Source organism: Borostomias antarcticus, assembly GCF_949987555.1.
Source record: "Borostomias antarcticus genome assembly, chromosome: 22".
Lineage (NCBI taxonomy): Eukaryota > Metazoa > Chordata > Actinopteri > Stomiiformes > Stomiidae > Borostomias > Borostomias antarcticus.
Window position 1 is genome coordinate 14,491,786 of NC_140255.1, and position 16,882 is coordinate 14,508,667.

The window sequence follows — 16,882 nt, forward strand, 5'->3', positions numbered from 1 at the left end:
GGACCAAGAATGCAGACCAAGTGTTCCATATGTTTGTTTTTAAGATAATGTTACGATCTCCCTGATGGAATATCTAGGGTACAAGGGAGAACAATAACACAGCTTGTCTTGCTAGAGATGTAAAACCCTTGTGTGGTGCTCAAAGGAAGTGGCAGGCGGACAAGGGACATTTGTCACATAATCTGACATGTTTATAATTTTTTTCTGAACAGTAAATTGATGAGATAATGGGTTCAGGTGAGTATTACTTATATTTATTGTATTGTATAATATACATTGTTCTATGAAATATAATGATTCTGTACTGTAGTCTACTGTATATGGAGAGATGACAGAACAGATCTTCCTCTTTATAAATAAGCTTGAACACAGTAGACATTTGCTATATAGATTAAAGTGATATGATTTGGGGGATCAATGTAGAGCAATACTTTGATGGAGGCACACGATGATGCAATTTTGTTTAGTTCTAATAAGTAACATTTGTCTCAGAATCTGACTTATTGTTGTTCTTTTTATCATGAAATTGTAGATCAAAGCCGCAAGGGTGAGTATTACATATATTTGTTGTATAAGATGAATTGCCACTAGTTTAGAATATATCAAAATGTGATAGGTGTTATTCTAAAAAGATCAGAATCATTACCACAACTACTCTAGTAGTGTTCAGTTTACAACTGATTTGCAAATGCCCACTTCCTTCCTCAAAACCTTTTGAACAACTCTCTGATTGGACAAACCTGAGACGAAAGATACTGTACACCTATGGAATAATTCAGATGTTCCCCTTCATAAATATTGCACCTGAGCTCCCCTTGGGCCTGAGTCCAGCTACTGTAGCATACAACAATACTGTAGAATGTACTGTAGATTATAATGTACCTAATGAATTCAAGATTCAAGATCCGTTTAGTCGCCATGTACTGTACATGGTTTACATATACTAGGAATTGGGCTAGGGTAATGGCATATGCTGATGAAGACGACATAGGACAGGGTTCAGGACAGGACAGTGCAAAGACATTACCGTGCAAATGCAATACAAACATTACGCAATAATGGGGGGGGGGGCTTGTTATTGAGTCTGATAGCCATGGGAAAGAATCTGTTTTTATTGTGGGAGTTGATGTGCAGCTCCCACTTGAGGTCCCGGGAGATGGTAGTGCTCAGGAAGCAAAAGGAGTCAACAGTGGCCACTGTCTTGAGAGCATGGAACTCCAGGTTGTTTTGGCCACACCAGGACAGCAGCTGGTCGATCTCTCACCTATAGGCAGACTTGTCGCTCTCGGAGCTACACCTCAGAGACCGATGAGGGTGGTGTCGACCGCAAACTTCAGGAGCTTGACAGACTGGTGGCTGGAAGTGCAACTTTTCCTGTACAAGGCGTTTAAAGATCATATTACAGAGGCTAAAGACCACGTATTTGAAAACCACAACAAGGCCTCGCTTTGGGGAATCACAACTGTCGATTCATAAAATCAGATTGATGAAAACAACCGTTTAGCGGCCGAAAATAGATTTTTAGAAACTGCATTCTCGGTGCCCCGTCCACCGCCATTACATGGATATATACTGGCTCGCGCTGGATTTTACATTTCTTCTACATGCCTCCGAACTACACCAAAGTGATCTCGGTGAGTCAAACGTCTTATAATATGTTGTAAATAAGGTCCAGGTTGTCAAAAACGAGCATTGTCCTTTAATCCTTGATATATTCTTCAGGTGATAGTAGGCCGACTTTGTAATTGTCTTAATGTGACTGTTGAAATTCAGGTCTGAGTCCATGACTACACCAAGATTTCTGGCTTTGTTTGTGGTTTTTGGCATTACTGATTGGATCTGAGCTCTGACTTCGTTGAATCGTTGTTCTTTGGCTCCAAAGACAATTACTTTAGTTTTATTTTTGTTTAGTTGAAGAAAGTTCTGGCACATCCAATCGTTGATTTGTTCAATGCACTTACTCACTTACTCAGCGCTTGTATGGGATTATAGTCCCCTGGTGATATACATTTGTGTGTCGTCTGCATAGCTATGGTAGTATATTTTGTTGTTTTCCATTATTTGAGCTAGTGGGAGCATGTAAATGTTGAACAGAAGAGGCCCCAGAATGGAGCCTTGGGGAACTCCACATGTGATTTTGTCCGTTCATACTGTATTTGTAATTGCCTACAGACACAAAGCAGTCCCTATCCTTCAAGTAGGATTCAAACCAGTCTAGCACTGTGCCAGAAATTCCCAGCCAGTTTTCCAGTTGGCCTAGTAATATGCTGTGGTCAACCATGTTGAATGCAGCGCTGAGATACAGTAATACTAAGACTGAAATTCTGCCATCGTCTGTGTTTAAATGGATGTCACTGAAGACCTTAACAAGAGCAGTCTCGGTGCTGTGGTGTGGTCGAAATCCTGACTGGAAGACATCAAAACAATTATTTAGTGCCAGGAAGTTGTTCAGCTGTTGAAAAGCTGCTTTTTCAGTGATTTTACTTAAATACGGAAGGTTTTGCCTGTCCATACCTTTGTCTCCTCAAGGCTGAAGTACTGCAATGCACTGTTCATCGAGATCCCTGGCAAGAACCTCAAAAAGCTACAGTATATCCAGAACAGTGCTGTCGGGACCCTGATTGGAGTACGGAAATATACCCATATCACCTTTATCCTGGCATCTTTGCACTGGCTCCCTGGCAAAGCCCTTCTCCTAACTTTCAATTGCACCCATGGTAATTCACCTCCCTACATTAAAGAACACCTCACTCCACTAAACCCCTCCTGTAGACAGCTGCAGCTGATTCAGAAAGCTGCTGCTCGAGTCCTCACTAAGATCAAGAAAGTAGATCACATCACTCCAGTTCTGAGGTCCTTACACTGGCTTCCTGTCTGTCAAAGAATTGACTTTAAAATACTGCTGTTGGTTTATAAAGCACTGAATGGTCTAGGGCCAAAATATATTTCTGATCTGCTGCTACTTTATGAACCATCCAGACCTCTCAGATCGTCTGGCACAGGCCTGCTTTCTGTCCCCAGAGTTAAAACAAAACATGGAGAAGCAGCATTCAGTTTTTATGCTCCACATATCTGGAACAAACTTCCAGAAAACTGCAGGTCTACTGCAACTCTTAGCTCTTTTAAATCAAGACTGAAGACTTTTCTTTTTGATGCAGCTTTTTATTAAATAAAATAATTATTTATTCATACACTGACTGCACTGTAACTTTTATTCCTGTATTTTATTTTTCCTGTATTTTGTTTTAAATGTTCTCTTTTGCATTTCGTTTTATATGACCTTTTATGTGTTGCACTATGTCTTGATGCTTTTAATGTCTCATGTAAAGCACTGAATTGCCTTGTTGCTGAAATGTGTTATACAAATAAACTTGCCTTTCCTTGCCTGTAATCTTCAATCTGGAAACAGCCTGCTTCTTCATACCCAAGGACTAAGCTCCGCTCTATGGGACATCGGGCCTTTTGCTCAGCTGCTCTCCACCTTTGGAATGCCCTGCCTGACAATCTGAGGGCACCACAGACAGATGGTGAAAGGACATCCCAAAGGAGTTCGAGAGGTGAGGGGCCTGTGGGAAGTTGCTCTGAGGATGGCCACAAAGTAGACATGAGGCACATCCGCTGCCGTGTCGCACAGACTTTCTTCACACAAATTTGTGGGCAGCCTTTGAGATGACTGAAAAGAGAGAGAGAGCCTGTTGTGGAGACGGCACACCTGTGTTGGGGACTCTGGCTGTGTCGCTGTCTCACCCGTGTTGGAGACTAGCTGTGTCGCTGTCTCAACTGTGTTGGGGACTGGCTGTGTCGCTGTCTCACCTGTGTTGGGGACTCTGGCTGTGTCGCTGTCTCACCCGTGTTGGAGACTCTAGCTGTGTCGCTGTCTCAACTGTGTTGGGGACTCTGGCTATGTCGCTGTCTCAACTGTGTTGGGGACTCTGGCTGTGTCGCTGTCTCACCTGTGTTGGGGACTCTGGCTGTGTCGCTGTCTCAGTGAAGGGGGTGCCCTGCTCTGCGTAGTGGACACCTTTTAGAACTGACCCTGATGCCAGCCTGGTATCACTTACGTGGGTACTGGCACCTCAGAAAGTCAAGGGTTTGTTTGACTGTGTCTGCTGTGCGATGGGGTAGTGTTCACCGGACAGTGAATGCGGCGAGTGGAGACAGGAGCAAGACACACAAACAGATGCTATAGTTGTGGCCCACAAAAAAATGCGGATGTCTGATTGCATCTGTGTGGGGTCGGGCTGCAGCGGCCGTGGAAGGAGGCAGCAACGCAAGGGGGGCCCGGTGTGAACTCTGTATTCCCTCGAGGACAAGGAACTTTGTGGTGGGTATATTTACTCTGCGGAACGGTGTGGTTGGTTGGCAGCAGGAGGGGGTTGACCCTGCTAGGGGGTGATAAAAGGAGGCCTTGTGGTCTCCTGTTCTGTCTATTACTCCCCTGTGTTTATTCATTCCCCTTCCTAGTAAGTGTATTTGGTAGTGTTTTGTGTCGTGTCTATTTTAGTTACCCCTTTTACTTTACTGCTGACTCCTTTTTCATGGTCGACACAATATGCTTTATCAGATTCACTAGTAACACACAGTGAGCCTCTATTTCTACAACAGGTGAGGCTTTTCTAGGTGTAGTAGGCCTACTCCTCAAGACTATGAGACTATAGAGAACATCCTGCTGACTGCTCTTATTTCATGCCCCCCCCACACACACAATATAATGGGTTTTATCAGATCCACTAGTAGCCTAACAGACATTGATCCTCTATTTCTATTTCTACAACATTATATGTGTTGTGGCCTACTCCTCAAGGCTGAGAACATCCTGAACATCTTGCTCGAACTGCTCAGCTCTCTTTATTACATACACCCATACGTACTAGTGTTTAGTTCCGACGTAGTCTCCGGATGTGGACGTGGCACAACACTACCGTGGTTCCGGTGCATGTCCGCTACAGGAGGAAGGGATTAGGATACACCCCGGGACGACATTAGCGAAATCTCGGTCAATAGTTTCACGGCTACCGGGATTCGGAACCGTCACAGAAAAGGGTACAACCGCCACTATTACCAACACTATTGGAGGGGTGGGTGTTTAGTCATAATAGAGTTATATCCCTTGTCGAAAGAAAACTAGCTAGATTCAGTGCTAGCTAACGTTAGCTACCGATAGCTAACTCGACTAGATACGATAGCTAATGACAGACATTGAACAGTTGCTGATCGGATCCTCTCTTGTTATGACTGAACTCGGTAATGTTTGCTATCTATCTAGCCTAGCTATGATCTATGTTACGTATCTAGCGATAGCTATATGTAGCTAGCTACGCAAAGTGACTACCATAGTTTGTAGCAATTAGCTAGCTTGTTAGCACTGGTAACGTTAGCTAGCATAGCAACACTTTGACTAGCGAGCCTAGAGATATGCGGCATGAGGTTCACCGGTGTCGGCGAGTCGAACTAGCGCAAGTCAAGGAATCAGGTGCTAATGTTAGTTTCCTTGCCGCAAGTCAGCTATCGCTACTCGCTAGCTAGGTATCTTAGCTAACGTTACCACCTTTAACGGCAGCTAGCCTCACTCGTATTCACTTATTGTATGCTGCTAAGGTATTTTTATACAGGCATATACGAAATTCCAAACAGAAAGATGAAATAGCAGCCGTTAGTCAAGCGTCAGCTAAATATCACTATCGGTAGCTGTCTGGCTAGCTCTTGTAGCTTCGCGCATTGGAATGTTTGACAGTTTCTCAGCTGTTCTCTCAGCAAGACAACCAGCCAGACCACTAGCCTAGGCTAGGCTAGCTAGTACTAGCACCACTCTTGCTTGTCGAGCTAACCCGGCCCGTCACGTTAAATAGCTCCACGGTTCCACTATATTGTATTTCGTGGCACCTGCAACTCTGAATTATTAATAAGGACTGTCTTTGTTGGAATCCACTAGTAGCTAGCTACCAACAGTATCGTTAGTCCACTCGAATAGTATAGTCAGACTCGGCGAGGAATGCCAATGTTAGCTATTGCCTAATCGACAGAAGGCCTATCACGTTCGCTAGCTAGGTAGCCCCCACATCTTGGGGTGATGTCATGACCTGATGCGGTCACTTCTGCCGGAATGGAGGGGAAGGTCCTGGAGCATCAGGTCTCCAATCTCCAGGTTCAGACGGTTCTTTATACCGCAGTGTTTTTTGGTCAAGTGAGGCTGTTATGAGAGCATAGTGGAGCTCACCTGGGATGTCTAGGGTCTATCGGATGTCATACAAAGCATATTGACGTATGTCATTTAAATTGAATAGCATTGTCTACTACCTATACTGCTACCGAATTTTCCCCAAGGGGGATCATTAAAGTGTCTGTCTGTATATCTATCTATCGGTATTTGTTTTAACCGACATACAAGACACGCTCGCTATTGATTGGATAATGAGGAACGTGTTTTGTAAGTCCAAAATGTGATTATGTGCTAATTTAATGTATTTTGCATGCACGTCACTTTTTGGGGGGTTGCCAGAATGGCTATATCTTAAGTTAATTCCCACTGGATATTTTATATCCACAGTGGATTGATGGAAATGTAGGCCTATACAAAAATGAGTAAAGTGCCCCTTTAATTGTAGAGAGTTAATTATCATAGTGACACCTGTCTTGCTCGGAATGCCATGTCAGGCAGGGGGAGGGTGACAGCTGAAGGTGTGGTCTCCTCAAATATAGAAAGCTAATAAAGGTGTTCCTCTTTGGGGCATATAACCCTTTGTCAATGTGAAGTTTACCCTTCCAGACTACATTAACTAACTAAGAAATAACCCAGATTGTACTGGTGAGATTGAGTTACATAGCCTAGGGCTAGGTGTTTAGGTCCATAAGAGTAATGTGCAGAACATAGAGTCAATGCAAGTGTGAGCCATGTTGCTGAATAAGACCTGAGTTAAAAAAAAAAAAAAAAAAGAAGAAAAGAAAGGCATCTTGTGGTCATCTCATTTTTAATCAGTACACACATTGTAGATGGAAGAATGCTTAGCTCCCCATGCTGAACAAGTGAAATTACACAGCCAGTTTAGATGAAGGAGATTAGTTTTAGTCGGCACATTGAAATACATCTTTTATCAGTGTCAATGGCTGTCGGCATGCAGTACTCAGCAGTAGCACTACAGACCTCCAGTACCCCCCTACCCAGGGACTAAGTGCTGCTGTGTGGGTAGATTCCCCCCTGACGGGGGAGACCTTCACCCAGGGAACCTAGGCTGGCAGAGGAGCCTCTCTTATTACTACAGGACTCCTTGCCTTACATACATCCCTCCTGGGTCTTTGTATGATTGTCAGTGGGTAGTAGGGCTGTCAACGAAGCTCAGAAATGATATTCCAATTTCTCTCTTAAAAATGGAATATATTTGATTATTGGGAATTGTTATATTTTGCTTCAAAGATTATGCATATAATGCATGTAATATCAGTTCTGGTCAGTACCGTTATATCCACAAGAGGGTTCTCGCCACCGATTGTCAAGAACTAGCTTACAAAAGGTAACGTGAACTAACACTAACACTTTTTGATGGCGTGTATGGGTGTGTGCATGGTGTTCGTTTGTGGGAGCGTTTGTTAGCAGGATTACGTAAAAACGAATGGATCGATTTTCACGAAACTCAGTGGAAGCCATCATGGGCCATCTTAGAACCCATTAAATTTTGGAGCGGATCAACATCTTGGGTTGGGTCCACGGGCAGCCCAAACACAGCCAGACTGGCCATTCACCTCCATCATTTTTTGGACTATGAGTACGCATAAACTACCAAACTGATTTTTATGAAACTCGGTGGAGGGGTGCATCATGGGCCACCTTAGAACCTATTAACAACAAAACTTAGAATGAAGCCATCTCCTTGTGTGGGGGTGCTAGAGACAGCGTTTGGACAGGGGTGTGCGTGGTGATAGCCCGGAGTGCACTACATTGCCTCCTGTCGCATATGACCCAAAGGGGGCGCCACGGAACCGGGCAGATACAGCCACCCTTTAACCTCCAGTCATTTTTACCTCCACTCCAGTGAATAAAGGGGCGAGTCCACAAGCCGCCCAAACACAGCCTGGACGGCCATTCACCTCCATTCATTTTTGTGCGTAGCGACGCACCACAGAAAGCAAATGTCGGGTTGTCCCTTTGTCCGTGCCTCTGTTGGGTTGTTGACCTGCAGTTCTATGTTGCTACCACAAGAGGCAGTGTTTTTTTGTGTGTGGCTGTAAGCCAGCACACCTACCACAAGAGGCAGTGTTTTTTTGTGCGTGGCTGTAAGCCAGCGCACCTACCACAAAAGGCAGTGTTTTTTTGTGCATGGCTGTAAGCCAGTGCACCTAGACAAGAGGCAGTGTTTTTTTGTGCATGGCTGTAAGCCAATGCACCTAGAATAGCGTTTGTCCGGTTATCACTCCCTCCCTCCGGTCAATGTTGACCTGCATTTTTCTGTTGGCACCACAAGAGGCAGTAGTCCCAGCACACCAATATAAAGAAGGACACCAAAATCAACCTGCCGATCTCCACTGCACAAGTAGAGTAGCGGTGAAAGCATAGGATTCCCACCCGAGAGACAGGGGTTCAAGGCCCCAGTGGGGATGACTTTATGGGACTATACCCCAAACCTCCACATGTTCATCCTTTCACTCCAATCTTTGTATCCCTTACCTTTGTCCAGAAACAGGCCGTGTTTGGAATAGGCTAATGCAAAAACTACCAGACTGCTTTTCATGAAACTCGGTGGAGGGGTGTAGCATGGGCTAATTTACAACACATTCAATCAGGGTAGGAATTTTGTCATTTTAGGGACAAGGCCATTTGGCCTTCGGTGTCACTCAATTCTTTAGGGCACAAAGGCCATTGAGTGAAATAAGGTGATTTAAAACAACTTAACTTGAATTTGAAGAGGTAGTTCAGTGATCTGAATGGTCTACTGAATTTTTACCACCCAAATAAGATACAATAACTGTCTTATTTCTCTATGTCCAATGAATGTTTGTATCAAATGATGCCTCCATAATGTTCTGTTCTGCAATCTTCATTGAATCATAAGGAGCAAAGTGTGCCCCTTCACTGGAAATGTTGTAGCACTATATAGCCAAGCAACTAGAATCGACTGACAAAATCATCCATGAACTTTGCAGCACAATCCGTTTCAGTTGCTGTAGTCTCTTTAGACACTGCATTATTGTAGAAAGGCAATGCAGTCCAATGTAATTAGTGTAGCTAGCTAGCTATCAATAGCCAGTGTAATCGGATTATATCTATCTACTCTAGCTAGCTAACTAGCAAGCTAGTAGGCTAGGGCTGTCAACTTACACAGGCATTAAAAACAGAACGTTTGATTCAGTTAAGCACTCAATAAGGCAGCTATTTATCTAACGATGCTGACTGTCAGTAATGTAACATTAGCTGACGTTAGCTAGCTAACTGAAGCTGGGCCTGTGGAGTTAGCTAGCTAGCACTAGCCATTACATTAGCCATCACCCGGCACAAAGACAATTTCTCTGCTCTGGAAATTATTTTGTTGAAAAAGAAGAATAGATGGGCAATGGCTAGATAGCTAAGGCATTTTGAACCATGTCATAATTTATTAGCTATGGATATAGTCAATTCAGACCTTGTTTGCTTGCTTGTGCTCTCATCGAACCACAATGCAGCATCAGTCCTTGCAGCTGGTTGTGAGTGCCTGCTTCACATTGCATCAAAGCCACTAGCAGGCTACAATTGTATACTACCGGTATAACGATTGGAGCCTCAATTGAATTCATTTTGGAATATCAAGAAAAGAAGGAATGTAAAAGACAGGTGACCTGATGCTTTTAAAGCAGCCTCGAGATTTAGATGGTAGCAGGGGCACAAGGGCCATAGTGGCCGCAAGGGGTACAATTATTTTTGGGGCATCACGTCCAGAGTGAGAGGCCATGGCTGTCGTTAAATTCCCTCCCTGCATTCAATTCTGGCGTGCACAGAGCCACAACATGCCTTCAGGGGCGGAGGTCTCTGCTCTCTGAGCACCATTTCTGTTACTTATTATGTGTCTGACAACATTCAAGTAGGTAACCTATCAGACACATGGTCAACATAGATGACATTTAGTGCAAACTGCAGGCTTGTGCCTTCATTAGGCTGCTTTGGCCCAATAAAGTAGTATCATTTTAAACATTGAGCAGTAGACTACTAATCGAATATACCTTTTTACAATCGATTGCGCTTTTTTTTTTTCACAGTCAACAGATAGACGAAATTCAAATATTTATTTGACAACAGGGTTAGAGAGTGTTGAGGGCAAGCTCCAGATCTGCAGTATTGTCAAACGTCAATGTCAAATGTCAATATGAAATCCTGATGATTATGTATCCCCATCTATTCCAGGGATGAACTGAGGATGAATGTGAACCAGCAGACTCCCATGGCGTCTCCATACGGCCAGCCCCAGCCTGGCTATGGCCAGCCCAGCTATTCTCCCTTGGTAGGGGGCTACCCTGCTCCCTACGTCCCCTACAATGGTCCAGCCTCAGCCTACCAGCCTGGGGCTCCACCTCAAGGTTTGTCTTTCTGTGTAGTGTCTAGTGTTTCCCTTAGAATTGTATTCAGGCATGGTGGTACGAACCCAAGGGAGGACACATGAAGTGGGCAGTGTTTCCCACAGGATTTTGGGCAGCTATGGGGGGTGGACCTCCGACCCTCTAGGGGGGTCCGGGGGCATGCCCCCCCTGGAGAATTTTTAACATTGTTAATTTAAGTGCATCAATTAGGGCTGTAACGATTATGAATTTTGCTTACGATTAATTGTCAGAAAAATAATTGTGATTATTACAATAATTGTCAGAGTTCCGGGGGGGGGGGGGGGTCCGGTCCTGGCACTGATGCTCATGTCCGCATGATTTGAGTGAGAGTGTGTGTGTTTGAGAGAGAGAGAGAGAGAGAGAGAGAAAGACAGACACAGAGGGAGTGAGTGAGTGAGTAAGGGTGGGTGGGTGGGTTCCGGATTCTGACTAATTTTTACCAGATAATGTAGGCCTAATAACATAAGTACTCAGCCTATGAAGTAAACCTGTGGTTTAAAACCACGCCTATGTTCTTTGAATGTTAACATTTACAAAGAACATATGTCCTACTCAATAAAAAAAAACTAAGATGAAATTAAATTTGGAGTATACAAATAGCACATGAAGTGGACAATGCATCAGTGCTTCTTTACTTCTTTAATACAGTGTCTCTTGTCATTAGTTGCTATGAACATATAGGACAAGTGCCAACAAGTTGAAGAATTCCATTGAACTAGGGTTGCTACCATATTAACTCTGTAACAGATTTTTATTTTATAAAAAAAAAAAAAAAAAAGTTTTTTGTTTTAAAAGTTTTTTCATAACCGCGGTTACAAAAAACACTCGCGGTCAGAAAAAATAATTGCGGTTTGACGATTATGTAATAATAATTGCAGCCCTACTGCGCACTCACGATATGAATCCTCCTCGTGCACAAATTCAACAACCGAGAGCGATCCAGGCTGCTGCAGGCATATGGAGCCACCGCGTGCGCAAGAGGATCTGCTAGGCGAGCACTTTCTCCTTGTGCGCAGTTCAGCTGTGCTCGCGTGCAGTTCAGTTCTGCTTGCATGCACATTTGAGTTCTACGCGCTCGCAGTGCAGCTCTGCTCGTGGGACTCAGCCTTTCTTGCTCTAAGTTAAATTCTGCGCACTCGATGAAAATGTGTTTCAAAATCTGAGGCAGATTCCAAGATAGGGACTGCTCTCTTGGGATTGGTCAGTTTCAACGTGGTTATAATGGGTTAGCTGGGAACAGCTCTCTTCTAACATGGTTTCATTCATGATTCATTGATTGTATAGGCAAATCACGTGTGAGGAAACAGTTGCTGGCTAGCTAACATCCGCCTGGTTACCGTTAACAGCGGAAAGCAAGCACATAAACAAACACATTACGATTTCAATGATAACAATCTAGTTAATCGTGTTAAACATTTAAATTCAACTCAAACTTTATTTATAGAGAACATTTAAAACGACTGTGGTCGACCAAAGTGCTGTACAGTGCTGTAAAGCTACAAGCTGAGACAGTCTGAGAGTAAGGTTAACATTAGACTGTTAGCTTAGCTATATCCATCCAAATATGATATTACCAATATGATGTAGCCTACTGTCCAAATATGACATACCTTTGATCGAAGAGCTGTGTAACTAAGTTACACGATGAATGTTAGTCAATCAAAATCAGAGACAAATGGGAAAAGTTAACGCGGTACTTCACAAAAAGCTGACTGGGTCTTACGGCCCATCAGAGACCGAAATGTATGTGAATAAAAGGGCTGGCCCGAGTAATTCGAGTATTCCACTATTCGTTCGGTCGATTGGTATTCAGAGCTCAATTCAGTATTCGGAGTAGCCTATTAGTTTTTTGTCCCGATACACCGATACCAATGTCGTCATAACGTTACACTGAGTGACTCGCAAAAGTGCAACTGAACAGAAGGGCTTGTGCTCGTGTTTTCTGCCTCAGGTCTCTGGTTAGGGCTGTCAATTTAAGCATTTTCACCTGTTTCTCCTCCGCTCCTGTGCTGCGCTGCCACACAAACATACACACACACACGTGTGGGGCAGCAGCGGAGCAGAGGAGAGACAGAGGAGAAAATGCTTCTAACCTAGGCCCTAACCCAGCTATTAGCTTGCTATTTAGCAAGCATATTAGTCTTCCTTTGCAAAAGCGACACAAGCACGATGGGGCGAGAGTTTAAGCGAGCAAAGCTGGACTAGGGTGACGTAGCCTATATTTGGTAGCAAACAGGCCAAAATGTTTTTTTTAAGACATTTTGAGTTTTGAATGACTTTGGTAGGCTACTATCAGCCCCTAGTTTATTGTAGTACAAAATACATTCTTATAAAACTGAATTGGTGGTTTTCAAGAGTTTTTATATGTAGCCAGAATGCGAATAGGCCTTTGAAACCTACTTGTCAGAACGTGAAAGTGAAACCTAAACTTGGGCAAACTGACAGTCACAAGCCATGATAAAATAAACCCACACATGAACACGTCATGAACTAATACTCAGCTAGCAAGCTAAATGATCAAGAAACAATCTACAAACTTAGCAGGAGGCAAAAGTTGAACAAGGGAATGACTGTCTGGCGTATTGCACCGCTTGTCATCGGTAGGTATAGACTGCACTGCAATGCTCCCACCTAGGGGTTCAGAACGAATACTATTCACTATTCGCTCGTTTCCACCAACGAGTACTCGAAGCCTGTAAAATGGTATCTGGGACAGCCCTAGTGAATAAGCACTGAAATGTTTTCATAATAATAGGGGACCTTTAAAATAAGTATTTTCGCAGTGATTTGGACCAAACAACAATACTAACAATATTTGAAATGCTAATTTCTTATAAATGAATTTGTGTGCGAGGAGGATTCATATTGTGTGAGTGCGCAGTTATTGTGAAATAACATAATCTGCTTTACCCGCTTTTGACATAAATCTGACTCCATAAAAAATCAAGTTCCACAAAAACATTCTGTGCTCTCTGAGCACCATTTCTAGTTTTGGCATTAATTTAATTAAATTGTTTGCCTGTTGGGGGTCAGGGGAAACACTGGTATTTCTCTTGTATGAATCTGTTTGTCTCAGTCCTGAGAAAGATACGGGGTCCACACACACCTCCATGTGCTTTGAGTGGCTACCATCTCCCCCTGCTCTTCTCTTCGTTTAGGTGTATGCATGTGAGCTGTTATTTGCAGCAAGCTTGTGTTGTCTTTCAGGCACCCTTCCCCCCCCTTCCTTCAAACCTGGCTTTAAATATTTATCCTCTGTCTGTACTCCTCTCTCCCCCTTTTCTTGTGTTTCAGGTTACCCTCCTTATGCAAGCTTTCCCTCTAAGGCTGTGGCAGCAAACCCAGTCTCTGACCTGTCCTCTCCTCTTGACTTGGGTAACTGCCTTTTTCTCTCTCTTTGCTTCCCCCTCTCCCACACTCTCCCCTGACCAGTGGCTTGGATCGGAGCATCTGTGTCACACTTATTCAAGAGGAGCTACAATTGCTGTCACAAACCATTGGCTTTTAATGCTCATTTGGGAACACAGTGGCACAGATACATATGCTTAAATATATACACCAATCTCACACCTACAGGCTTTTCTGCAGTGTTCGTGTATTAAGTTTGATGTCTAACAGTCTCTCTTTTTCTTTCTATATTCCTCCTTCCTGCAGGACCTGTCAGGCCCCCCCCCACCGCTGAGGCCCTCCCACTCTTGGCCTCCCAGGCTTACTCGCAGTATGCTCAGGGGGATGCTCAGAATGGCCCCCCGCCTTTGGCCCAGCCCGCACACAGGTGAACATGTTACGTGCCATAGTGTGTGTGTGCAAGTGTTGTAAGAGGAATGTGTGTGTTTAGAGAGGTGTGTGAAGGCTCTGGTACTGACTGTCTCTTCTTGTCTCCAGGCCTGCAGTGTCTCAGCCCTACAACCAGGGGGCGATGAACCTCTCTGGAGCACACCCCTCCTACCCCCAGCAGTATGGATCCCAAGCTAGCATGCAACAGGTCACCAATCAGATGACTGGGATGCAGATCGGTTCTGGGGGTCCCCCCACCGCCGCTGGCCCAGGATACGGTGAGAGACTTGTCTTGTCTAGCAGTCAGTAAAATCAACCAAATGTCAAGAGGTGGACATCATTGTATTCCTGTCTGCTTACTGTCTATTCAAACATTTAATATATTCATAATATTCATGAAGAAAATCACGATTCCACTCCATTACCACAAATGAACATACATCTTGGGTGGGAGACATGTTTACTCTTGCATCTGGCTTGTTTAGAGTTATTGATTGAGTACTATCAAGAGCAGCCGGTAGTTAATTATCTCTCTTTATCCTTCTAGCTCCACCTCCCAGCTCTCAGCCAATCAGTGCCGCCTATTCAGCTGCTGGGCCTCTCTCCTACACCCAGGCCCCTCCCCCTGTGTCTGTTGCTACCTCCCAGCCTGCTCCCCCCAGTGAGTCTGCCACCCCCCAGCCTTACTACGGAGCCCCCCCGCCCACTCAGCAAGCCTTCCCATCCTCCACCCCCCTTCCCCCACACCAGCCTCTCCCCTCTTCCTTCTCTGGTCCTGGTCCTGCCTCCTCCAGCCAGGCCCCAGCCCCCGCAGTGTCGCAGCAGCAGCAGTCCTTCCCCCCTGCCCAGTCTCCCTTCTCCTCCGCTCCCCCTCCTGTCTCCCAGCCCACCTACCCCGCTCCTCCCCCTCCCGCTGCCCAGACCTGCTTCTCGCCCAGACCTCCCCCTCCCTCTTCACAGTCTGGCCCCTTACCTCCCTCTGGCCCTCCCACCTCTACGGCCCCAGCCCAATACCCAGGCTCCATGCCCCAGGCCCCTCCATCCCAGCCCTTCCACTCTGGGCCCCCTCCTCCCAGGGCCCAGCAGCCTCCCACCTCCATGGTCCAGGCCAACCACCCGCCCCCCGGCCCTCTGCAGCACGCCCCCCCCCAGTCTGGCATGCAGGGAGGATATCCCCCCCAGCAGAATGGTGAGTAAATACCAGTCAGATCCTAGCTTAGAATGACATTACATTCTTCATATTCACTTGCTGTCCATGTATCTTTGACCTGATGGTTTGTTCTTCTCTCTCCAGGTGCGTTCGGGCAGGTGAGAGGCCCCCAGCCTGGCTATGCAGGCCAATATCCTGGGCAACAAAACTACGGAGGCCAGCCCCCTGCTCCTACACCTGCTGCTCCAGCACAGAAGAGACTTGACCCTGACTCTATCCCCAGCCCAGTAATACACACATCCATATGCATTGCTCTATCCTAAACACAGACACGACCCCTACACACACTTCATCTCACTTGTTACAATGTACACATACTTCTTGTGATGTATGGTGATGGTAATGGCTGTATGTGGGTGTGGGTGTGTGTGTATGTACTATGGCAGTCTTAACAATGACAATCTCTCTCTTCAATGCCAGTCAGCAAGCTGTTAATGAGCATGTGCATCAAACTCAGGCTGCTTTTGCATTTCTCCAAATATATCACTAATATATAATCAATACTGCTATTTTGTCTGGACAAACACAAGGAGCCCACAGTTAATATGCTCCTGATCAGTTTCTCTCACACTCTTCTCACTCTGTCCTCTCTTTCTTTCGTTTTTTGGTTTTCTGCTAAACTTTGCTGGACAAAATGTTTTTGAATGTAAAGCAAGCATCTGACCTGCCGGCTGTGCAGAAATCAAGACATAGAATAGACCCAGATGCTATCCCCAGCCCAGTAAGTCTCCTGTGTGTCTGCCTCGCTTTGTCCTCTCCGCCGCACTAACACATCGCACCTAACCTCAGCCTCTAATCTCCTAAACCAGCGCTATTCAAAATGTTCTGCTTCCACAGATTTCAGATCCCTTTCTGTCCAATGTTGAATGGTTACAATCCTTCCTTATCAGTGCTGTCCCACACTTTGAATACCTCTTCACCCCGCCTGAATACGCCTCTCCACCCAGACCCCCACACACACATCCAAACCCCTGTGAGCACACCAGTGCCTCGGTGACATTGACTGAGAGTTCAGGGCTCCTGTCAGTTAGAGACATGCTGTGAGAGTGACTTGCACACACACAACTAGTACACTGTGCTGGAGAAATATGCACTCAGCCAGGTACCCCGTTTCTTGGTGGTTGGTGTGCTCACTCCCCTGGCCCCTCCACCCCTCTCCTGCATGCCAGCCTGCAGTGTCCCACTCAGCTACATTTCCCACTCTCTGGAATTTACCCAGTATTAACCTATAGCTCATCGGGTTCAGGATTTTCTGGTGTTACGAGTCGGTTGTCATGAGCCCCCTTCTCTGGCACTTCACACACACACCTCCTTACCTCCTTAGAACAATACACT

The 16,882-nt window shown here is 45.2% G+C and overlaps 1 protein-coding gene across 5 annotated transcripts in view; it reads left to right on the plus strand.

Annotated features, from left to right (window-relative positions):
• The first annotated feature begins 1,260 nt into the window (after positions 1-1,260).
• The window catches only part of sec24c (SEC24 homolog C, COPII coat complex component), a 32,441-nt gene continuing 16,819 nt past the window's right edge, over positions 1,261-16,882 (plus strand). Inside the window, exons 1-8 of one of the 5 annotated variants that reach the window (XM_084456509.1) lie at positions 1,261-1,634; positions 10,367-10,539; positions 13,855-13,935; positions 14,215-14,335; positions 14,446-14,615; positions 14,885-15,526; positions 15,632-15,774; positions 16,200-16,268. In XM_084456509.1, the coding sequence (XP_084312635.1) occupies positions 10,380-10,539; positions 13,855-13,935; positions 14,215-14,335; positions 14,446-14,615; positions 14,885-15,526; positions 15,632-15,774; positions 16,200-16,268 (1,386 nt within the window). In that variant the 5' untranslated portion in view covers positions 1,261-1,634; positions 10,367-10,379. Of the gene's footprint in view, positions 1,635-4,931; positions 5,044-5,153; positions 5,245-10,366; positions 10,540-13,854; positions 13,936-14,214; positions 14,336-14,445; positions 14,616-14,884; positions 15,527-15,631; positions 15,775-16,199; positions 16,269-16,882 lie in introns of those variants that run through there. The other 4 variants (XM_084456508.1, XM_084456510.1, XM_084456512.1 and 1 more) reach the window with 4 other exon arrangements.